At 41.3% G+C, this 25438-nt stretch overlaps 1 protein-coding gene across 4 annotated transcripts; it reads right to left on the bottom strand.

The window, feature by feature from the left end:
• Window positions 1-6628: 6628 nt before the first annotated feature.
• Spin2b (spindlin family member 2B) lies at window positions 6629-18375 on the bottom strand. 4 transcript variants are annotated; one of them, XM_087600432.1, is made up of 5 exons: window positions 18285-18375; window positions 16354-16475; window positions 14685-14819; window positions 8175-8530; window positions 6631-7463 (listed from the first exon to the last, which is right to left on the bottom strand). In XM_087600432.1, exon 5 carries the CDS (start codon window positions 7396-7398, stop codon window positions 6688-6690), a length of 711 nt encoding a protein of 236 aa, XP_087456558.1. In that variant the 5' UTR covers window positions 7399-7463; window positions 8175-8530; window positions 14685-14819; window positions 16354-16475; window positions 18285-18375; the 3' UTR covers window positions 6631-6687. The 4 variants fall into 4 exon arrangements, with proteins under 4 accessions (NP_001395791.1, XP_087456558.1, XP_087456559.1 ...); XM_087600433.1 differs by lacking the exon at window positions 14685-14819; XM_087600431.1 differs by lacking the exon at window positions 18285-18375 and having other exon boundaries at window positions 16354-18162.
• Between the last annotated feature and the right edge of the window lie 7063 nt (window positions 18376-25438).

Below are 25438 nucleotides of genomic sequence, written 5' to 3'. Positions count from 1 at the left end.
AGAATCTCAGGAGCAGAAGATTCCATAGAAATCATTGACTCAACTGTCAAAGATAATGTAAAGCAGAAAAAGCTACTGGTCCAAAACATACAGGAAATCCAGGACTCAATGAGAAGATCAAACCTAAGGATAATAGGTATAGAAGAGAGTGAAGACTCCCAGCTCAAACGACCAGTAAATATCTTCAACAAAATCATAGAAGAAAACTTCCCTAACCTAAAAAAAGAGATACCCATAGACATACAAGAAGCCTACAGAACTCCAAATAGATTGGACCAGAAAAGAAACACCTCCCGTCACATAATTGTCAAAACACCAAATGCACAAAATAAAGAAAGAATATTAAAAGCAGTAAGGGAAAAAGGTCAAGTAACATATAAAGGGAGACCTATCAGAATCACACCAGACTTCTCGCCAGAAACTATGAAGGCCAGAAGATCCTGGACTGATGTTATACAGACCCTAAGAGAACAAAAATGCCAGCCCAGGTTACTGTATCCAGCAAAACTCTCAATTAACATTGATGGAGAAACCAAGATATTCCATGACAAAACCAAATTTACACAATATCTTTCCACAAATCCAGCACTACAAAGGATAATAAATGGTAAAGCCCAACATAAGGAGGCAAGCTATACCCTAGAAGAAGCAAGAAACTAATCGTCTTGGCAACAAAACAAAGAGAATGAAAGCACACAAACATAACCTCACATCCAAATATGAATATAACGGGAAGCAATAATCACTATTCCTTAATATCTCTCAATATCAATGGCCTCAACTCCCCAATAAAAAGACATAGATTAACAAACTGGATACACAACGAGGACCCTGCATTCTGCTGCCTGCAGGAAACACACCTCAGAGACAAAGACAGACTCTACCTCATAGTGAAAGGCTGGAAAACAACTTTCCAAGCAAATGGTCAGAAGAAGCAAGCTGGAGTAGCCATTCTATATCAAATAAAATCAATTTCCAACTAAAAGTCATCAAAAAAGATAAGGAAGGACACTTCATATTCATCAAAGGAAAAATCCACCAAGATGAACTCTCAATCCTAAATATCTATGCCCCAAATACAAGGGCACCTACATACGTAAAAGAAACCTTACTAAAGCTCAAAGCACACATTGCACCTCACACAATAATAGTGGGAGATTTCAACACACCACTCTCATCAATGGACAGATCATGGAAACAGAAATTAAACAGTGATGTCGACAGACTAAGAGAAGTCATGAGCCAAATGGACTTAACGGATATTTATAGAACATTCTATCCTAAAGCAAAAGGATATACCTTCTTCTCAGCTCCTCATGGTACTTTCTCCAAAATTGACCATATAATTGGTCAAAAAACGGGCCTCAACAGGTACAGAAAGATAGAAATAATCCCATGCGTGCTATCGGACCACCACGGCCTAAAACTGGTCTTCAATAACAATAAAGGAAGAATGCCCACATATACATGGAAATTGAACAGTGCTCTACTCAATGATAACCTGGTCAAGGAAGAAATAAAGAAAGAAATTAAAAACTTTTTAGAATTTAATGAAAATGAAGATACAACATACCCAAACTTATGGGACACAATGAAAGCGGTGCTAAGAAGAAAACTCATAGCGCTGAGTGCCTGCAGAAAGAAACAGGAAAGAGCATATGTCAGCAGCTTGACAGCACACCTAAAAGCTCTAGAACAAAAAGAAGCAAATACACCCAGGAGGAGTAGAAGGCAGGAAATAATCAAACTCAGAGCTGAAATCAACCAAGTAGAAACAAAAAGGACCATAGAAAGAATCAACAGAACCAAAAGTTGGTTGTTTGAGAAAATCAACAAGATAGATAAACCCTTAGCCAGACTAACGAGAGGACACAGAGAGTGCGTCCAAATTAACAAAATCAGAAATGAAAAGGGAGACATAACTACAGATTCAGAGGAAATTCAAAAAATCATCAGATCTTACTATAAAAGCCTATATTCAACAAAACTTGAAAATCTTCAGGAAATGGACAATTTCCTAGACAGATACCAGGTATCGAAGTTAAATCAGGAACAGATAAACCAGCTAAACAACCCCATAACTCCTAAGGAAATAGAAGCAGTCATTAAAGGTCTCCCAACCAAAAAGAGCCCAGGTCCAGACGGGTTCAGTGCAGCATTCTATCAGACCTTCATAGAAGACCTCATACCAATATTATCCAAACTATTCCACAAAATTGAAACAGATGGAGCACTACCAAATTCCTTCCATGAAGCCACAATTACTCTTATACCTAAACCACACAAAGACACAACAAAGAAAGAGAACTTCAGACCACTTTCCCTTATGAATATCGATGCAAAAATACTCAATAAAATTCTGGCAAACCGAATTCAAGAGCACATCAAAACAATCATCCACCATGATCAAGTAGGCTTCATCCCAGGCATGCAGGGACGGTTTAATATACGGAAAACCATCAACGTGATCCATTATATAAACAACCTGAAATAACAGAACCACATGATCATTTCATTAGATGCTGAGAAAGCATTTGACAAAATTCAACACCCCTTCATGATAAAAGTCCTGGAAAGAATAGGAATTCAAGGCCCATACCTAAACATAGTAAAAGCCATATACAGCAAACCAGTTGCTAACATTAAACTAAATGGAGAGAAACTTGAAGCAATCCCACTAAAATCAGGGACTAGACAAGGCTGCCCACTCTCTCCCTACTTATTCAATATAGTTCTTGAAGTTCTAGCCAGAGCAATCAGACAACAAAAGGAGATCAAGGGGATACAGATCGGAAAAGAAGAGGTCAAAATATCACTATTTGCAGATGACATGATAGTATATTTAAGCGATCCCAAAAGTTCCACCAGAGAACTACTAAAGCTGATAAACAACTTCAGCAAAGTGGCTGGGTATAAAATTAACTCAAATAAATCAGTTGCCTTCCTCTATACAAAAGAGAAACAAGCCGAGAAAGAAATTAGGGAAACGACACCCTTCATAATAGACCCAAATAATATAAAGTACCTCGGTGTGACTTTAACCAAGCAAGTAAAAGATCTGTACAATAAGGACTTCAAGACACTGAGGAAAGAAATTGAAGAAGACCTCAGAAGATGGAAAGATCTCCCATGCTCATGGATTGGCAGGATTAATATAGTAAAAATGGCCATTTTACCAAAAGCAATCTACAGATTCAATGCAATCCCCATCAAAATACCAATCCAATTCTTCAAAGAGTTAGACAGAACAATTTGCAAATTCATCTGGAATAACAAAAAACCCAGGATAGCTAAAGCTATCCTCAACAATAAAAGGACTTCAGGGGGAATCACTATCCCTGAACTCAAGCAGTATTACAGAGCAATAGTGATAAAAACTGCATGGTATTGGTACAGAGATAGACAGATAGACCAATGGAATAGAATTGAAGACCCAGAAATGAACCCACACACCTATGGTCACTTGATTTTTGACAAAGGAGCCAAAACCATCCAATGGAAAAAAGATAGCATTTTCAGCAAATGGTGCTGGTTCAACTGGAGGGCAACATGTAGAAGAAAGCAGATCTATCCATGCTTATCACCCTGTACAAAGCTTAAGTCCAAGTGGATCAAGGACCTCCAGATCAAACCAGACACACTCAAACTAATAGAAGAAAAACTAGGGAAGCATCTGGAACACATGGGCACTGGAAAAAATTTCCTGAACAAAACACCAATGGCTTATGCTCTAAGATCAAGAATCGACAAATGGGATCTCATAAAACTGCAAAGCTTCTGTAAGGCAAAGGACACTGTATTTAGGACAAAACGGCAACAACAGATTGGGAAAAGATCTTTACCAATCCTACAACAGATAGAGGCCTTATATCCAAAATATACAAAGAACTCAAGAAGTTAGACCGCAGGGAAACAAATAACCCTATTAAAAAACGGGGTTCAGAGCTAAACAAAGATTTCACAGCTGAGGAATGCCGAATGGCTGAGAAACACCTAAAGAAATGTTCAACATCTTTAGTCATAAGGGAAATGCAAATCAAAACAACCCTGAGATTTCACATCACACCAGTGAGAATGGCTAAGATCAAAAACTCAGGTGACAGCAGATGCTGGCAAGGATGTGGAGAAAGAGGAACACTCCTCCATTGTTGGTGGGATTGCAGACTGGTAAAACCATTCTGGAAATCAGTCTGGAGGTTCCTCAGAAAATTGGACATTGAACTGCCTGAGGATCCAGCTATACCTCTCTTGGGCATATACCCAAAAGATGCCTCAACATATAAAAGAGACACGTGCTCCACTATGTTCATCGCAGCCTTATTTATAATAGCCAGAAAATGGAAAGAACCCAGATGCCCTTCAACAGAGGAATGGATACAGAAAATGTGGTACATCTACACAATGGAATATTACTCAGCTATCAAAAACAACGAGTTTATGAAATTCGTAGGCAAATGGTTGGAACTGGAAAATATCATCCTGAGTGAGCTAACCCAATCACAGAAAGACATACATGGTATGCACTCATTGATAAGTGGCTATTAGCCCAAATGCTTGAATTACCCTAGATCCCTAGAACAAACGAAACTCAAGATGGATGATCAAAATGTGAATGCTTCACTCCTTCTTTAAATGAGGAAAAAGAATACCCTTGGCTGGGAAGGGAGAGGCAAAGATTAAAACAGAGACTGAAGGAACACCCATTCAGAGCCTGCCCCACAGGTGGCCCATACATATACAGCCACCCAATTGGACAAGATGGATGAAGCAAAGAAGTGCAGACCGACAGGAGCCGGATGTAGATCGCTCCTGAGAGACACAGCCAGAATACAGCAAATACAGAGGCGAATGCCAGCAGCAAACCACTGAACTGAGAATAGGTCCCCCGTTGAAGGAGTCAGAGAAAGAACTGGAAGAGCTTGAAGGGGCTCGAGACCCCAAAAGTACAACAATGTCAAGCAACCAGAGCTTCCAGGGACTAAGCCACTACCTAAAGACTATACATGGACTGACCCTGGACTCTGACCTCATAGGTAGCAATGAATATCCTAGTAAGAGCACCACTGGAAGGGGAAGCCCTGGGTCCTGCTAAGACTGAACCCCCAGTGAACTAGACTATGGGGGGAGGGCGGCAATGGGGGGAGGGTTGGGAGGGGAACACCCATAAGGAAGGGTAGGGGGGAGGGGGATGTTTGCCCGGAAACCGGGAAAGGGAATAACACTTGAAATGTATATAAGAAATACTCAAGTTAATAAAAAATAAATAAATAAAAAAAATAACAATTTTTTACATTGGCCTCTGCTTAGCCCCTAGACGTTAGACCAGAAAGTGTTTGCCTTTGCAAAACACCTTGCAACACAAAGGAATTTTCAAAGAACCCATAAGTTCCCATTTCAGAGAGGTACACACATTTCCTTCAGGGTTAGCTCCCAGTTTAAGAAGGGAAAACCTATTTGAGTAAGAGGTACCTAGAAGATGTCAGGAGAATAGGCTTTGTGGGAGTCTAAGCAGAAAGGGCTGCAAAAGAAGGGTGTCTTCCCTTTGCCTGGGCAAGGAAGGGAGCCACCTGTGGCTTCAGGCAGCTGTGAGGGAACATGGACAGACAAGTTCTCTCTACATCAGGGAGACACGAGGCACAATCATCAGATGCCTCCTCCCCCCAGGAAGGCAAGGACAATTTCAACAGAGGAAGGACACGACTGCTATTCCTGGATCCACCATTTTCCAGAGAAAATACTTGCCCTGTGCCCAGACCTAGCCTTGAACTCTTACTAGTTTGTTCAGGCTGCTGGCTATGCCAGACTCTCTGAAAAAAGAAAAGCCTGAGATAGATACAACATTGACTTGTGGTTGAAACTGTTCAAGTAGTCCCTGTTGAAATGGCTTTTAGTGACCCTCCAATGTACACGGATGCCATCAGAAGGCCAACTTTTTCTGGGCCTTCCTGCCCCCTCCCTCACCCCCAAACCTACCCACCATCCTTCCTTATCTCTCCCCCGACCCAGAGACTGCCTTTCTTCTTGGAATTGTGCCTCCTACGGGTATCTCCTTTAGTCGCTCCACCACCTATGTATGCATGGGTCTTCCTGGACTCCCTGATCCTTGAGCCTCTACTCAGGGACCTTTGTAAATGGCTTACTCTGCCTACCCTTGCTGTATACCTCTTTTACACTAAATCTTTCTTCCTGAATTCCTTAGCTTTCTTGAAAGCCTGAAGGTGCCACCAGGCTTCACTCTGTTTCCAGCCCTCCCTTCCCAATCCATATTTCTTCCTTCACTCTGTTCCTCTTCAAGGAGTCTCCCCCTCTCTGTTTGGCTTCCTTCCACCTCTCTAGGCAGTTACCTCCTCCTGTTCCCTCCTCCACAAACCATCTCCAGTTCATTCTCCTCCTCCCCCCAAGACCAGACCAGCTAAGTCCCATTGCATTTTTAGATGACTGCTTATGAGACAAGCTCACTTCTCTCAGAGGCTGAATTGACAGCTGTTTCATGGTTCCCTGCTCCACCCACCAGACACACCCAGCAAAGTGCTTCTGACAGCGTGCCATACCCACAGAATCCTGCTTTTGTCAGGACAACACTATGCCTGCAGTTAGCCCAGAAATCTAGAAATTACAACTTCAGCTGTATTTTCAAAAAAATTTACAACTTTATTTCTACAGCTCTGGCAACACTGTGACAAATGGTTAGAACTGTTTCACCAGGTCATAGACATAGATGTGGAAATCATCTTCAAACTTGATGAAGTACACAGTGGGCTTGGCTTCAACCTGGTGTATGACCATGCCAACTCTCTTGGAGCCATCATCTTTGGTGTATTCCACGTGTTTACCTATCAGTCCATCCACCAGCTCCAGGTCAATGTCTAAAGGAGGGGGCTCACTGGACCCTGCCATGATACGGAGGTCACCCTCTTTATAATCATCCAGAAGCTGGTACATGTAAAGCACAGGATCTTTCTCATAAGTAATATAAAAGCTGGCATCCAAGATAGGAGCTTGGCCCAGGACCATCCCTCTCCATTGATCCTTAGAGCCATGCTCGCCCTCAAATACATGTTCCACTGCTTTGCCAATGATGGCATCAGCAAGGCTGGGGTCAATGACTTGGGATGATGCCACCCTGTTGGAAAGAACTTTTAGGGACAGTACCCTCTCATCTCTGTGAAGTTCCAGCCCATAGACACAGTCAATGCCATCGTATTTCACCAGGTAGAGAGAGGGGTTGATAGGCACCTGATCCAGCACAGTTCCTTTCCACTGAGTGATGGGCTCATCTCCTTCCTTCCATTCATGAGAAATTCTGCAGCCCACAATGTTCCCTCGGGGCGGGGTTGGAGATCTGCTTCTTTGCCTCTTCTGACCAGCTCTCTTCTTGTTCATCTTTGCGTTTTCCATGACCTGTCCTGCAGCTTTGCTGGTATGCTGCTCTTCTGCTTTCTGGGTCCTGGAGGGCTCCAAGGCTGCAGGGTGAAAGGGGGAGAAACTAAAGGGGTAAATGGTGAACTTCTAGTGAGAGCCTCTCTAACTGCTGGCTCAGGAGCCTGGGAATGAGGCTGGAAACCTGGCTGGGCGCCTGATGTGCGGTGGGAGCTCTGGGGTACCCTAGCGCCCCTGGGAAGAAAGTACTAGAAAGTAGTGACAGGGTGGCCAGTGCCCACTAAAATTCGGAATCCCCCAGCAAGGGAATTAGGGAATCCATGCTCAGCAGCCAGCGCCCCACCCCCCACAGGACTGTTGCAAATCTGGTCGGAAGTCCAGAAGAGCAGTAAAGGGCTTCTCCTCCCTCCACCTTAGTGTCCTGAGGGCCCCCACCTGAGGCTCACAGTCCGGTCTGTTGCTCACAGTCCCCTATGCCTTCCCTGACTACTTCCAGGTACCCCCCTCTGGGCTCCACCCAGCTCTTTCAGATTCCTAAGGACAACCCCCAGATCCTGCAGCTCCCCGCAGACTCCCTCACCCCGCCCCCTCCCTTCCCGAGGGAGCCTGTACCCACTGCTACTCTGTTTCTCCTGTGTGGCTCCGTCCCATCCCCCACCACCGCTCTAGGTCGCCCACCTCTTAGCTTGTACAGTCTGGCTTCCTGCCTAAGGGGATAGTAGCTGCCAGAGGGGGGCTCCTAAGAACTATGCTAAAAGCCTAAGGGGAAGGCGTCCAACCTAAGAAGTGCTCACCAAAGCTGAGAAGGGAGGATCTGCCGGCTGCCTTCAAGAGTTGTCTGAGCTGGTGGAGGGACAGGCAAAGTGACCCTTGCTGGTGTCCCGGTGCTGCTGGTGGGCTCGCCGGTCTTTCTGCTTTGGTCACGCGGTGTCCTGTTATTGCTGGTGGGCTCGCGGGCCCTTCTGCTTTGCGCACGCGGTGTCCTGGTATTGCTGGTGGGCTCGCGGGCCCTTCTGCTTTGGTCACGCGGTGTCCTGTTATTGCTGGTGGGCTCGCGGGCCCTTCTGCTTTGCTCACGTGGTGTCCTGGTGCTGCTGGTGGGCTCGCCGGCCCTTCTGCTTAGTTCTCCTGAAGGAGGCTCCTCTGCCACCTGGAGATACAGCCAAAGGCTTCAGCGATAATTGTTCCCTCCCCTTTCCTGGAGACCAGCTTCCTGCCTGCAAAGCAGAGTCCCCCTTCCTACTACAGAGCCCTCCCTCCCACTGTTTTAAAGTTCTGTTCCACTAGATTCTCAGGGAGATCAATTAGTTCTGGCTCCAAGTCTTTGCAAAACCCTTATTAACCTAGTCTAGAACTCTCCTTTTTTTCTGTTATATTTATATCCCTTGGTTCCCTGTTTCTGTTTAAATCCTCTCAGTGACCCCTTCATCTGTTTTTCTTCTTTCAGGAATTTGTTTTACAAACATAACACCCCTTGCCCCAAATACACTTATGAAATTGTTCGGTGTACCAGAATTCACTTTCCTTTCAGTTGGAGAACCTTTGAAGGGAAAAATGTGCTAGTCCTTATTTTGCCATTTTGACCTAGTCTCAACCTAATTTTTGTTGACCTTTCCTAGTTCTTTCTATTGAATGGGGTTTTTCCCTTCTCCTTTTCCCTTCTTTAAGACTTTACCCTATGGAAAAAGAATTGTCGTTATAGCGATGTAAATTTCTTGAAACTGACATGAAGAACAAGATCACTTTCAAACTTATATTTCAGCTCCTATGCCTCATAGCTAAATATTAAAATTATTTCATTTACCCCATTCCTGTTGGTGTTTTCTGAGGACATTACAGAATTTAAAGTTTGTTTTTCTTTTTTATTTAATATAAGGTTATTGCTTATTCAGTTTTATTCCTGTCTTCGGTGTGTAAAATTTGGCTTTGCAGTGGACATAGCTTTCTCTTAGTCTCTGAGTTTTAGAAGAACAGTTCCATACTACTAGTAATAAAATATTCATCAGAATGTAAATGTTTGTGAAATACCTTAAATTCCAAGGGGAAAGTAATCAATTTATATAATCTGTGAATTAAAACTAAGTCTACTTAACAAATACTGGAGTAATAATTTACTAATTTATTAAGTTTTTGCCGTAAATCTGCTCCTGCATTCATATTTGATTCATTAAGAATATAACATAGCGGGGGCTGGAGAGATGGCTCAGCGGTTAAGAGCACCCGACTACTCTTCCAAAGGTCCTGAGTTCAATTCCCAGCAACCACATGGTGGCTAACAACCATCTGTAAAGAGATCCGATGCCCTCTTCTGGTGTGTCTGAAGACAGCTACAGTGTGCTTGTATATAATAAATAAAAAAAAAAGAATATAACATAGCATAATCAAACACAGCAAATACCCAGTAAAATGATCCAAAGCCGTATGAATAAATATTTAGGATGCACGGGGCTGGGGATTTAGCTCAGTGGTAGAGCGCTTACCTAGGAAGCGCAAGGCCCTGGGTTCGGTCCCCAGCTCCGAAAAAAAGAACCAAAAAAAAAAATATTTAGGATGCACTTATAGTATGAAAGAAAACCTTTCCCATAAGCTCCCATAGGCTCCCATATAGGGTCCCATAGGCTTCCGTAATGGAACTATTAGGAGGTGTTGCTTTTTTGAAGTAGGTATTGTCATGATGGAGGAAGTATGTCGGTGAGGATGGGCTGAGGTCTCAGAAGCTCAAGCCAGGCTTAGTGGCTCTCAGCCTGTTTCTGCTGCTGCAGATCCAAATGTACATCTCTTCTCTCTTTCTCCATCACCTTGTCTGCCTACATACCCCAACCATGAGGATAAAGCACTAAACCTCTGAATCTGTCAGTCGGCCTCTATTAATCAAGGTTCTCTCTGAACTTTTTGGATATCTCTATAAATAAGGAAAATAATTCGAAAGGTTTACAGTCTGCTGTCTCATTAACCCAACAATGGGCAGCTGTGTATGGGAAGTCCAAGAATCTAGTAGTTGCTCAGTCCCAGGAGGCTGGGTGTTTCAGCTGGTATTTATAAGCTGGCATCCTGAAGAAGTAGGTTCCAACAGATGTGCTGGCCAATGCAAGCAGGGAGACAAGAAGGAAACCTACCTTTTTCCATTGTCCTTATGTAGACCTCCAGCAGAAAGTATGGCCCAGACTACAGGTGTGTATCACTCTGCCTGTACCTAAGCTGTTCTTTCCTTGGAACTTGCTCTGTTTCAGTCTGGCCTTGAACTCAGAGATCTGCTTGACTAAGTCACATGGTATTTGAAACACAAACTATTTACTTTAACAGCATGACTAGTTTTAAGACAATGAAAAAATGACTAAATAGGAAAAGGAGCATGATCATATGATTCAACATTTAAAGAATTTAGAATATTAACCTAATTGCCTTTTAAAAAGAAGTCTCTATCCAATGGCAAGGTAAGAGAATGCTTATTCATAGCAAGCAATCAGTAGATATGCCATACTTTCCCTGAGGTCATATCTAAAACTTACACCTGAGGTGATTATCCTTGAAATCCTAACCCACAGTGAAATAGGGCTATCTGGGCCTTAAACTGTCATTTAAAAAAATTAATCATAAGCTTATTCTGATATTTACTCCTTAATTTCCTGTATAATGGATGCAATTCCTTAGGAAATAAGCATCCATGGAATTCTTGCTGAACTCTTAGACTTTATGCCCTATTGAAGTAGTTCAATAACTAAAGCCACTTGCCTCAGTTCCCTCCCTGTGACCCATTGTGCTGGAAGGAGAGATGGAAGCTTGCAAGTTGTCTTTTGACCCCCTAAATTATGATAAGGCACAAGTGTTCCCACTCCTCTCACATACACACACAAATAAGTGTTAAAAAATAGGGAAAAACATCTTAACACTGCAAGGATCTGAAAATCACCAAAGAAACTCAGACAGTATGCAAAAACAAAGAGTGTTTATTCTGTAGAAACAACCAGCATTCGGGAGTCAACACTGCTTTGAAATGTCGACCCCACTTAAAGGCACTAAGGCCTTCTTATAGGGAACTGGGGGAACTCTCTAGAAGAATTAGGTAATCTAAAATTTCATTGGTGGGTTTTGGGGGGGGGTTGTCACAGGTGATCAGTGTTCTTCATTGACTGACATGAGCATTCAGTCATGTGATCAAATCGGGCTGCCCAGTCGATGAAAAGGTTTTATGATCTTGTTCTGTATTTTATGGTCTATTCCCAGACCTAGTGTCTTATGACCTAGCTTCTGGGACTTATGATCCATTTGTGAGGCTGGTGCCTTACAACCATTTTTGAAATCAGGCCTGGTCCTGAAAATGTAGATATACAGGGTCCTTAAATGGGGATAAATGGGGTTTATATTGTCCTTTCAACACTAATGCCATTTTATTCAGGCTAGAAAATTATTGTCTGCCTCCTGGGAGCCAACCTCAACAGTGTCAAGTACTGAGGTGGGACACAACATAATAATATTAATAAATATTAATAAAATATTATATTATATAATATTAATAATATATAACATTAATTATTAATATATAATATTAATAAAATTAATAAATATTAATAAAAGGCTTATTACCCCTGGACTTGTAATTCACACTGTTCTGGGGGTCAGAAGCTGATAGCTTCTGACAATTAAACTCAATGTTCTACAACCAAAGGCTGATGGCTTCTGGCAATTTAACTCTCTCTTGCTATTCTGGGGCCAAAAGCTGATGACTTTTGGCAATTTTACAGAATAAGGAAAAGAAGAAAGAAAGAAAGAGAGAAAAAAAGGAAAGAAAGAAAGAAAGGAAGGAAGGAAGGAAGAGAGAGAGAGAGAGAGAGAGAAAGAAAGAAAGAAAGAAAGAAAGAAAGAAAGAAAGAAAGAAAGAAAGAGTGAAAGTATGTGTGTCAGGTATGCGCATGCATAGCACACACACAGTGGCTAGCTCCAACTACCTGTTTATCAATTTCATACATACTTTATATGTACACATATACCTATACACATACATACATATATATGCGTGTGTGTGTGTGTGTGTGTGTGTGTGTGTGTGTGTGTGTGTGTGTGTTTGGTAGATGGAGCAGAGCCTCAACAGCCATACATTTTTCCCCTCTCAGTCTTTTATGCCTTCTTAGACAAAAGTTCGTTAGAAAATTACTTTATAGATAAAATGTTACACACAAAGGAGTTACAGAAGGGTGTCAATAGTAAATTTAAAGCAATGTTTCATTCTAGAAACTCATTATAAGTTCAAAACAACAGTTTCACATGGCCTTGCTATATCATAATGCACACCTGTGGCTTACTCCTGGCTCTGACCTGGAATTAATGTTTTTCCCTGATCAGGAATCTGTCCTAAGCCTACTTCTCTTCTTAGTGCAACTTATGTAAGTTCATTGTATCCTTTATTTTGCAACCTTTACTTTCTATTCTATGAAAAGGGGACCCACAACTAAAACCATCTTCTTAAACTTTCTTCCTAAAAGTATTTGACTCAAATTAGGAATTCCACAAAGCCATTAATTCATCTAAACAGCATTAATTTATAAAAGTTCATTCATGTTGCCCTTAGGAAATTTGCCAAATAGGGTGGGCTGATGCCCAGGAATCATTAGGCTACGTAATAGTGGCAGGAAAGGCAGATCAACAGCAAGGAACAATCCTGGGATGAAGTCTCTGGGCTGTGCCTTTTCAGCATGCACCCATGCAAAATGGTGTACCATCTCCAGGAAATTTACTAGCTTGCCATAGCCTTTTCTACATGGTTTTTGTTATCTGCCCTTATAGCTTTCAGATATGTTTAAGAAAATTGTGTTTTTAGGGATTTTTTTAATGTTAAGGATTTTTTGTGGTTTTAGTGGAAAAATTGTTTTGAATTATTCAATCTCTTTGGTATGTGTGTGGTGTTTTCTTATTATCTTCTGTTACTAAAATATCTATTTACTATTTATTATAAAATACTTTTGCTTGCTATTGGGTTGAATTAATTAAACATACACAGTGTTTTGTATGCCAATCATACTACAGTATAGTGTTTTTTTTTTAGTTCTTTGAACTGCTTCTATTTGTAATAGCTTGAAACAAAATTATTCAAATTTCCATTAGAAGAATTCTGGTATATTTGTATGTTGGATTACCATGTAAGACTCTCAGAGAGAATCTTCCCTCAGGAGGGAGATCCTCAAGCCCAATGACCAGACCGAGTCCACAGGCTGCAATCTGCAAGAGGATTTTTATTGATCAGGATACACAGGTATCTGTGGGCGTCCCAGTCAATTCGGAAGACTGGCGCGCCTAGCAGAGCCAGGGTGGGCTTTTTATAGTATTTTGGGGAGCAGAAGCAGGCTTACAGAAGCAGATGCATGGTTACAGGGATGTGATTGGTGGAGTAAATGAGGCATACGTGTATGTTACTTATTTTGGCTATAATCATAACAATGAGTTAGCAAAAAGTACATGGTGGTCAGGGCTTCCGGGGGGTCAGGGACTTTTTCTTTTTCCTGTCAGGTGGCCCATGGAGTAGTGCCCATAATTTAGTCTGGTTTCTGCATTTTGTTTTCTTTTATGGTCTGTTTCGTCTAAATGATGGGTCAGCTTGTCCCACATATCTAAAAACTTACTTTTTACTTCTATAGTTGAGGGCCTTGGGCTTGTACAATTCCCTTTCTGGGAGGGGGTCTTTCATTCCCCCATTTTCTTTTTTTGTCCTTGAGTGGAATCTTCCACTCAACTTGGTTAAGGTACCTCTGTTTTTTTTTTTTCCACCATCTGATACTGTTGTCTCAGCACAAAAGTTTGAATGACTGAAAGTCTGTATCTCTTACTATTCCTGTCTGATCTGCATAGAAACAACATTCTTCTTTTAGTGTAGCACACAGACTCTTTCTTTAAGGAATATCAGGTCTAATCTTTTCCTATTTTGAAGGACTACCTCTGAGAGGGAGGTTAGGTATTCTTGGAGGTCAGCTAAAAAGTCTTTTTTATTCTTTTTTGCATTGTAGGGCAACTGAAGATGTCCTTGTGCTGCCCTTGTAGCACCTAGATAGCCTTAAATAATTCTAGTCAGGGGAGCTGAGGCCCCATATAAGATCTCAAAGGGGGTAAAGCTGAATCTGGAAGGGGTATTTCTTGCTCTAAAGAGAGCAAGAGGGAAGGAGTGTCACCCAGTCTGTGCCAGTCTCCATGGTTAATTTGGTCAGGGTCTCTTTTAAAATTTTATTTATTTATTCTACCTGTCCTGAACTTTGAGGTCTGTAAATATAACGTAATTTTCAATTGACCTCTAAATACTTGGCCACACCCTGGCTTACCTTGGCAATGAAAGTAGGGCTGTTGTCTGACCAGATTACCTTGGGCATTCTAAATCGGGGGAAGATTTCTTCCAGTATCTTCTTGATGACTATTGAGGCCGTCTCTTGCTTGGTGGGGAAAGCTTCTACCTATTCCTGAAAAGATATATATAAACACTGGGAGACATTTATAACCATATTTTCCTGGTTTTATCTCTGTGAAGTCCACTTCTCAGTAGTATCCAGGCCGTTCCCCACGGAGCCTCCTACCAGAGTCAACTTTCCTGAAAACAGTTACCTTTTGGCATGGTATACATCAGTGCACTATCTGTTCCACGAGATACTTGAGACCTGTGACATAATATTTAGTTTTTGAAAACGTCTGGATGAGTTTGCTTACCCCTAAGTGAGTCTATTGATGCATTTGTTTTACCATGCCTCTGCCTGTAAAAATTGTAGCAGGATCTTCTTTCTCGTTGAGGTGTAGCAGAGTCTCTTCCTCAGCCTGGCTGGGTCATAGAGGGTCCTTAACATAGCCAGAATCTCTTTTTTTCTTGCCCTCAGATGTCAGCAGGCCCCTCTGCTGATGGGCTGTAGCAAAGGCATACGTGCTGTCCACATAGATGTTAAGTCTCTTTCTCAGCCCAAGGGCTTTGGTGAGGGGAGCGAGCTCTACCCTCTGAGTAGAAGTGCCTTCTGGTAGGGCCTGAGCCCATATGATTCTGTTTCCATCTACCACTGTTGCCCCAGCCCATTTTTTTTCTTCTCTAAGAAGCTACTCCCATCTATGAACCAGATGGCATCTACCCCCTCTGGTGGCTGGTCAGTCAGATCTTTATGCCACTCCTGTGCTTTAGTGAGCACCTGCTGACAGTCATGAAGGGGGGTGTCTAGGTCGGGGTCCGGGAGCAGGGTTGCAGGGTTTAGACTCGTAGGGGCAGTCTGGAATCACAAGGAACAAGTGGGATACCCGGCCCACGCCAAGCTCCACCGTTCTTCGGGTAGTCCATGAGTATCATTTGTTGCCAGTAGCCCCTTGCACTCAAGGTCTTTTGCTTGACACTAGCCCATTTGGGCGTAGGAGCACAGAGTGTTGGGCCCCCGTATTCACAAAACAACTGGGCCGGCTTCCCTTCTATCTTAGCGCATAGCCAGCACTCTAGAACCAAGAGGCTTGCCTTCCGGGTTGCTGGAGAGGCCCCTCTTGTTCTTCCTGGGGCAGTTCCTGACCCAGTGTCCTTTTTCCTTGCGATAGGCACACTGATCTTTAGCTTAGGAATTCTCTTCTGTTGCCGGGTACTGTCTTCTTAGGTTCCCTAACTACTGTGGCCAGTATATATTTCTCTCTTGTCTTTTATCTCTCTTTAGCTCTCTAGCTTCTTCTTTTCTTCCTTAGCTTCCTGCTCTTTTTACCTTCTTTCCTCTTTCTCTTCCTCAGTCTCTCTCTCATATCTTCTGCATCTTCCTCTTCCTCTACAGCTATTAGATGCTGTCCACTTATGTAACTACACTTCAACTTTACTTTCTCTGCAACTTACACTAACTCTCAGCAACTTAGCTTAACCCTTCAAATTTCTGTAACTTTCTCTCTTTATATCTTTTCCTTATCTTAGCCAGATTGGTGGGGCATTTTCCAGCCCCTCGGAGACCCACCCTTGGAGCCTGGTGGCAGACCTGGAGCACTCCCTACCTTCAGGGGTATTCAAGTCAACAGTCAGGAGTGAGGGTCTTCTATCCATGTCTGGAACATTCTTTTTGGCCTCCAGTAGGATTCCATCTTTCCTCAGTGGTAAAGAAGACCTGTAACAGTTACTAACAAGCATCTCAAATGGGATGGTGAGAAAACAAGAGAATCTAGGGAATAGAGGTTCACTGAAGAGGACAAATAGCATTTAGTCACACAGCTAAACCAGGAGGACTTTTTGGGACAAAAAGGCTGTTGTAAAAATAAGCACAAGCTTTGTGTCTGTGAAACAGAACGGCAAGCAGAGAGGGAGCTGATCTGTTACCGACTGTCTCTCTGGACTTAAGAACTAATAACAAAAGGATGGAGAGATGGTTAGGACCTGGGTGCTAGATGCCAAGTGGCTGACAAAAGAATTGTAACCAGTTCACCTGGGACTTTCAGGACCTCAGTAGCAGCCCTTTACCAAACTGTCTCAGTGGGCTAAAGGCCCATGGAAAAGAAAACATTAATCCTGACCTTGGCCACAGCCAAAGCCCGAATTCTAAATTTTGACTGGCAAAACAAAGTTCATCACAGTTTGTTGTAGATTCCCTCCGAAACTATCTCAGGGGCTTCTCTGTCCCCCAACCTGGGGCATTTTGACCACAGGGGCAGGAACTGGCTGCTGTGGGGATAGGATCAAAGGCAATCTCCATATCAATGATGACTAACAGGGAAGGTGACTTAATGTTGGAGATCAACTCCTCTCTTGGAATAGGGCCAGCAGATAAGGCAGGCTCCCTTAAAGAACTTCTCTTAATGAACACTCTCCTTCTGTGAGCAAGTGTTGAAGGTCTGGTCACTGAAGGCAGCAACTGGAATTATTTTTTTTTTTCAGGGCCAAAAGTCTCATAAAACAACCACTAACTCTACGCTATCTTCTTGTTGTCAAAGCCGGCCGGCCTCATCACCTTGAAACTCCTCTTACGCTGACTTGGCCTGAGCTGCGCCACTGCCCACGAGCGGCCTGTAGCTTGCTAGCAGGCCTGTATGCTCACCACCCTCAGCCCCTACATTTTCCTACTCTGTGTTGTCCCTTCCTTAGAAGCTGTGAATGTTTAAGCAACAGGGAGAATTTTTCTTCAGGATCTAAGGTAAAGCTTTCAGGCTCTTGTTAATACCTGCTTCAGACAGGGTCACTCACTAACCTGGAGTTCTTCATACACAACTGTTAACAGCAGCTAGAATGGACAAGGGGAGCAAAGGGAGGGGCATCTCTCCTTGGGGAGGAGGCTAAGAGAGAAAGATAAAACTCCCTAGCAGAAAACAATTTTTCTCAAGCAAATTATTTCCAAGTTAAGCACCAAGAGGACCAAGTAAAACTCCTTGACAAACAAAGCAAACAGTTTCATGATTTTAAACACAGTTGTCAGTCCAAGATTTTAAACACAGTCGTCTATCCAAAGTCCAAAAACGAAACAAAAGCCAAAAAGACACTGGACAATACCACAGAAAACAACCCAGACAAACAAGACCAAGACAAAGCATCCTATAACCAATTTCCACAGATGTTCAAAGAAAATTAGGACACAAAGAAGACAAACAATTCCAACAGTCAGACAGACAGACGCACCGCGCGGCTTCGGTGTCAAACTGAAACCAAAAATTCAGACAGAGGCGACAAGGGTCCGGATCCTTCAGTGGATCCGGCTCTCTCCTCTCTCCTCCAACCCAAAACCACGTATCCTTCCGATACAGGCTGAGCCCCGAAAAACCGGGCTCTAAACACCCTTGGAACGTCTTCCAGGGCTGCGGGGGAGAAGTCCGAGCTCCTCAGCTCCTTCTCTGGCCCGCCCAAATACAAACGGTCTAGACCCAAGCCAAGTAACTAAGCATTTACAGAACAAGTCACAAAGCAAGACAAGACAGGACAAGACAAACACTGGCCAGCTTACCTCCCGGTGGGTGGTCGGTGGTCTCTAGGCAGAGGATCTCCGATCCCGGACGAGCCCCCATATGTAAGACTCTCAGAGAGAATCTTCCCTCAGGAGGGAGATCCTCAAGCCCAATGACCAGACCGAGTCCACAGGCTGCAATCTGCAAGAGGATTTTTATTGATCAGGATACACAGGTATCTGTGGGCGTCCCAGTCAATTCGGAAGACTGGCGCGCCTAGCAGAGCCAGGGTGGGCTTTTTATAGTATTTTGGGGAGCAGAAGCAGGCTTACAGAAGCAGATGCATGGTTACAGGGATGTGATTGGTGGAGTAAATGAGGCATACGTGTATGTTACTTATTTTGGCTATAATCATAACAATGAGTTAGCAAAAAGTACATGGTGGTCAGGGCTTCCGGGGGGTCAGGGACTTTTTCTTTTTCCTGTCAGGTGGCCCATGGAGTAGTGCCCATAATTTAGTCTGGTTTCTGCATTTTGTTTTCTTTTATGGTCTGTTTCGTCTAAATGATGGGTCAGCTTGTCCCACATATCTAAAAACTTACTTTTTACTTCTATAGTTGAGGGCCTTGGGCTTGTACAATTCCCTTTCTGGGAGGGGGTCTTTCAACCACACATTCATGAAAATGAGTAAGCTATATGTAAGAGCATGGGACAGCATTAATGAATTCCACAAAAATGTGAAACAAAGAAAGACAGACAAAAAAGTCATAAAATAAATTATTCAATCTAGTTAATATTAAAAAAACATAGTTCAAGTAATCTATTTCCTTAGAAGTTACAATAGTAATTATTCTTTTTAAATTATTATTTCATTTATTATTTGAAGTTTTCATTCAAGTATATAATTATTTTTCCTCATCTTATCCCCCAACTAAAAATAAAAGTTCTTAAGGAATTTTTTTCTTTTGTATGTAAAATATTTTGTATTTAAAATATAATTACGCCATTCCTCTATCCCTATCCTATCTCTTTTACCTACCATGTCCTCTCCCAACTTCCTTCCAAATTAACTGCCACCTCCTTTTAAACCAATGTTGTTATATGTACATGAATACATATATAAATGTGCCTTGCAGAGTCTGTTCAGTGTTTCCTACTTGTTTATATTTCTAAGGCTAACCATTTGGTGTTGTATAACCAACCATTCAGGGATTCATCCCTAGGGAACGCTGGTTGATTATTTGAAACCCTTCATCCAGGGTCAGTCCCCATGAGATTCACCACTTTTTTTTTTTTTTTTTTTGGCATAGCATTTATTGTTGGCAGTGTTCAGGTCTTGTTTTTTGTAATTATTATTTCTTTTTATATTTTAAGATTATAGTACGATTTTACCATTTCCCCTTCCCCTTTTTCCTTTCAAATCTTTCTATATACCCCTCTTTGCTCTATTTCTAATCCATTGCCTCTTCTTACCTTAATTATTGTTACATACATATATTTATCATACATATATATGCATACAATATAAATTTCTAAATACAACCTACTCATTATGTATAATATTACTTGTATACCTATTTTTAGAAATATTTTTGGAAAACCAGTGGTGTTGGTCATGTTGGTAATACCTTTTGTTGAGGTTCAGTCTGTTGCTATGTATTGTAACACTAATTCTGTACCCAAAAAAGGTATGAATGAATTCTCATCTTTACCGGCTTTATTGTGCAAACCTTGTTCTTTGATGTAAAGCTACTGGTTAAATAAAATTGGCTACAACCTTTTACTGGAGGATTAGGTGTAGATAGGTTTGAAGTGACCTGACTGTGGGAGAGAGAGAAGAAGAGGAGAGGAATAACAGGAGAGAGGAGGACACTGCCATGAGGGGAGAAGAACCATGAGTTCATGGCCAGGAGAAATAGCAAGTATCTGGGGTCCACTGCTGGGGAGGTAACCAGGCCAGCAGTTAGTGGATTTTTTTCATTGTTAATTAGCCTTTTTATTGTGTGTGTGTGTGTGTGTGTGTGTGTGTGTGTGTGTGTGTATTTTAAATTGAAGGTCCCTTACTGGTCCTGCTTCCATGAGTGGCCAAGATCAAGGGAAAGGGGAGGGCAACCAGCTGGTGCGGGGAGGGTCATTTCCACAGTTCATTTACACACAGAACTAAACAGACAAGCACAGAGTCACTATTGTGCTTAGAAGTTGGCAGCATGGGATGGAACGGATGAGGAGTAGGGGTATCGTTAAAAAAAATACAGGCTCCCCCCAAATTGGGTGCTTAGGATGGGACTTGGTGTGCTTTAGCACAAGAGGAATCAGAAGATCAAAAGCAGTTTGGGAAGGCCAGAACCGTCAGGGATGGAGGGAAAAGGATGGTCCAGGGGGTGGGAGGGATGTTTGGCAACTGGGGTGAAGGGATAACCCTCCCCCTGCTGGATTGCCCCCAGCCCCTCCGGTCTGGCAGTTAGTGGATTAAGGGTGATTCAACAGTAATTGTCAAAGCCAAATAAAATAACCATAGTCTGAGTCTCATTTATGTGTAAACTAGTCTGGGATAAGCTTAAATTGGTTGTACTACAGACTTTATGGGTGTAGTAGCTTCTGACATTACTAGAAAACACCATCTCATAACAAAGTCCCTGCTTCTCTGGCTCTTATAATCTTTCTGCTGGTTCAACAAGAGAGAAATTATGACTAGTTCTGGAAACCTAGCCAATGACTCAGAGCTAGTGGTGTCATGGATCCTGGAGGAGAACCTACAACTATCATTGTACTAAACTAGCATACTCCCTAACTACATTCCAAGTAGTTGTCCTTATCTCCACAGATTAGGTGTAGTCCTCACCCCTCATTATGGTCACAGAAGCCTCTCTGAATCAGAGACCATTAGAAAAAACAAACAAACAATAACAACAACAACAACAGCCAGATGTGGTGGTACACACCTTTAATCTCAGCACTAAGATATCAGAGGTAGGCAGTGAGTTCAATATCAAATTGGTCTACAAAGTGAGTTCCAGGACAGCCTGAGCTACGTGCGTAGTGCGACCCTGTCTCCAAAAACAAAACAAAATAAGCAAGCAAAACCTCACGACCAATTGAACTACAGAGTCAAGGGACCCAATCCCAACCCAAACATCTACAATACAATTCATTAATTTTTTAAGGGCTTCAGATAAAAAGGAGGCCTATGGCTTTGAAGTAAAAAAGAATTTCTGGGCTGGTTAGAATGACACCAAAATCCTCCAAAAACCACTCCATGTAATAAAAGGAAATTTTTACAAGTTCAAGCCAGACTCCGTTCCAGCATGGAGAGGGGAAAAGTATACACAAAGCCCTCCCCTAAACAAGAATCTATTTGTAATTGGTTTGTTGGGAAAGGGAAAATCAGTTTTCTCCAATGGAATGGCATTGGGTGTATTAACTGTACTCCAGGACAGTCCTCATGCTTAGGAGTAGTTGGCCAACACAAAATTCTTTGAATTTCTTTGTATGTTTTGTTTTTGTTTTGTTTTGATTTTTAAGAGAGTAAAAAAAACCATGATGTTGGGGGTATGGAGAATGTGGAAGGAGTTGGGGGAGGAGAAAGAATATGATCAAAATATATTGTATGAAAAATTATAAAAAATAAATGGAGGGTTCATTTTCTTGCAATTAGAATGTCTGTTATCCAGGTCATGCAGAACACAGAACTAGTGAATGCTGTCAAGAATATTAGAAGAAGGGCTGGAGAGATGGCTCCGTGGTTAAGAGCACCGACTGCTCTTCCAGAGGTCCTGAGTTCAATTCTCAGCAACCACATGGTGGCTCACAACCATCTGTAAAGAGATCCGATGCCCTCTTCTGGTGTATCTGAAGACAGCTACAGTGTACTTATATATAATAAATGAATAAATCTTAAAAAAATATAAGAAGAAGAGAAACTTGCTATAAATACACTTTATACTTCTCTATTTTTCTATACTCGTTAGTAGTTTTTTTTTCAGATTTTTGTTTTGTTTTGTTTTATTCTACCTTATAACAAAACTTAGATTTAGGTTTTGGTGTGTATCCTACTAATCTGATTTCTGCTTTATTGGGTTCTGCAAATTCTGGTTATTTCCTTTTAAGTTTCTATGGAATAGATGGCAATGGTTTTGAGTTCAGTTGTAATGGGAATACACAAAATTTCCCACTGAGTAGAACTGGCCATTACAAACATTTCTAATACATTAGGTTTTTACTGTTGTTGTTTTGTTTTATATTTATTTTTGTTTGTTTGCTTATTTTGTTTTGAGACAGGGTCTCACTATGTACCTCTGGCTGTTCTGGAACTCACTATGTAGACTACAAGGTTGTCCTTAAACTCATAGAGGTCCACCTGCCTCTGCTGTCTCAGTGCGGGATAGAAGGAGTGTACCACTAGACCTGGCTCATATTAGGGTATTATTTACACAATCTTTCAAATTTTCTATAATTGTTAAACAATTTCTTTTTGATACAAAAATGTTTTCTATTTATTTATATTTTACTTATTCACTTTACATCCTGCTCACTGCCCCCTTCCCCATCACCTCCTCCCATAAACCTTTCTCCTATCCCCCCTCCATTTCTCCTCTGAGCTGGTGGGGGCTCCTGGGTATTCCCCCACCCTGGCACATCAAGTCTCTACAAGGTTACACACATCCACAGAGAGTTATTTTTTAGAAGAATGTTGATATTAATATTAAACAGAAGCCCAGACAAGGAAGAATTTTCAGTTTTAAAAGATAGTTGTCCACATTATTGGAAAATATGCTTCATGTCCGTTCAGGTAAATTCAAATTAAATGAATTCAGTGTCCCTGAGAGAGTAATTATATGCACCAACATCTCTGGCAATCAATGGAGTAAGACATGTCAATATTAGATTGCATTCACTTGTTATTGCAACATTGGTAATAATAGCAAAATAGCTGAACAAAACTGATAATATCCTAACAACAGAATAGTTGAGTACATTGTGGTACATGATGTGTGAACTATAGAATATATAATTACAAGGAAGATGGTTTGTAGCTATTTTGTCAATTTATAATTATAAACTAATGTATATACTACAAGCTCACATATTAAAAATATGGAAAGAATTCAAGGTATCTTTATGTATATTTTAAGGGATATTGTTTTTAATATAATAGAATAAGATTTGAAAGAATTCATACTAGGAACTTAATATTGGTGAACATGATGGGAAATGAAATAAAGAACACTGCAGATTTCTCCTGAGATGCTGGTAGATGAAAAAGAAAGTAGATTATTATTCTAATTTCATATATTTTTCTACTATTATAAATATCAAAATAAACTAGTTAGCTTTTAATAACTTTGCCCAATGACTCAACAACTATAATTCATTCTGGCTACTGGAGATTTTATTTGTAGCATTTGGACCAGTATACTTACCATTGTAAGGTAATTTTATTTAATTCCTTTTTATAAAACGTATAAATTTTATGAAGCTTCAATAGAAGTGTGTTTTGCTATGTCTTATCAAAAGGCCTTTACTGCTTCTTATTGCTCCCCAAATTCCTGCTTCTACCTTGTCCTCCCATCTTCCTCCCAATTTAATCATCTCAATATAATTTCCCCTTTACCCATTTACAACACTATATCCTTGAAAGATCCACTCCTCCCCTCTGGTCCCTTACTACCTACCTAACTTCTAAAAATATTCTGAATGGAACACATTCATCCAAAGTGTAAGAGCTAGCATCAACACATGAGAGAAAACATGTAATGTTTCCCTTTCTGAGTAGATTATCTTACATAGGATGAATGTTTCTAACTCCATCTATTTACCTGAGGTTTCGATAATTTTACTTTTCTTAACAGTTGAATAGTATTCTATTGTGTCAGTATACCACATTTTCAGTATCTGTTTATCTGCTGATAGACATCTAGGCTGTTTCCAATTTCTGACTATTATTATGAACATGGATCAACAAGTATCTCTGTAGTAAGTCCTTTGGTAGTATGTCTAAGAGAGGTACAGCTGGATTATGTGACAGATACATTTTTGAGACCCTCCACACTGACTTCCCTAGAGGCTATGCCAATTCACACTCCCAACAGCAATGAGTAACTGTTCTCCTTTCACTACATCATTGGCAGCATGTGCTGTCACTTGTTTTACTGACCTTGACCATTTCAATTGGGTTAAGAGCATCAAGGTAGTTTTAGTTTGCACTCCCCTAATTGCTAAAGATATTGAAAAAAAGTCTCAGCAATCTGCATTTAATATTTTTGAGAACTTCCTGTTCCATTCTAAATCTCATTAAAATTTTTTTCTTAGTTTTCAGTTTTTGAGGGTCTTCATATATTCTAGATAGTAACCTTCCCTGCAGTGTACAATTGCTAAAGCATTTTGTTTCTCTGTAGGCTGCTTTGCTCCAGAAATGTTATCCTTTACTGTTTAGAAGCCCTTAAGCCTTATGAGGTTCTGTTGAGTAATTGTTGGTATTAATGCCTGACCTACTGGGGTTCTGTCAGAAAGTCTTTTTCTGGGCCAATTTCTCCTTTCTCCTCTATTTTATTCAGGGCGTCTGGTCTTATGCTGAGCTTCTTGATGTATTTGAAATTGATTTGTTCAGGCTGATAGAGATGGATTTGGATTCCCCTAGCCATACGATTTAACCAGCACCATTTGTTTAAAATGTTGTCTTTCTCTAGCAAGCATGTTCGGCAGTGTTGTCAAAAAACAAGTGTCCAAAGTTATGTGGAATTATGTTTGGATCTTAAATTTGATACCATTGATCAGCATGTATGTTTATGTGAAAATACTATTCCCTTTTATTATTACTTTAGTTCTGTAGTAAAACTTGAAATCTGGAATGGTAATACCTCCTACAGGCCTTTTATTGCTCTAGATTGTTTTAGCTACCCTGGGTTTGTGTATTTCTACATGAACTTAAAGATTGGCTTTGTTTTTTTTTTAATTAGTGTTAAGAATAGTGTTAGAATTTTTTATTGAATTTTTTATTTACATTTTAAATGTTATCCCCTTCCCCAGTTTCCCATCCATAAACCCCCTATCCCACCCCCTTCCTTCCCCCTTCTCCTATGAGGGTGTTCCCCCATCCATCCACCACCCCTTCCTGCCCCTCCAAGCCCTGACATTCCCCTACACTGAGCGGGTCAAGCCTTGGCAGGACCAAGGACTTCCCCTCCCATTGGTGGGGATTGCATTCAAACTGTAG

The sequence above is a fragment of the Rattus norvegicus genome, chromosome X (assembly GCF_021556685.1).
Source record: "Rattus norvegicus strain SHRSP/BbbUtx chromosome X, alternate assembly SHRSP_T2T, whole genome shotgun sequence".
Lineage (NCBI taxonomy): Eukaryota > Metazoa > Chordata > Mammalia > Rodentia > Muridae > Rattus > Rattus norvegicus.
This window is presented reverse-complemented; position numbering and strand designations above follow the sequence as displayed.

Excerpts from the sequence above, each read along its gene's own strand:
- Spin2b (XM_087600432.1), bottom strand. The coding sequence starts at position 7,398 with ATGGAAAACGCAAAGATGAACAAGAAGAGAGCTGGTCAGAAGAGGCAA.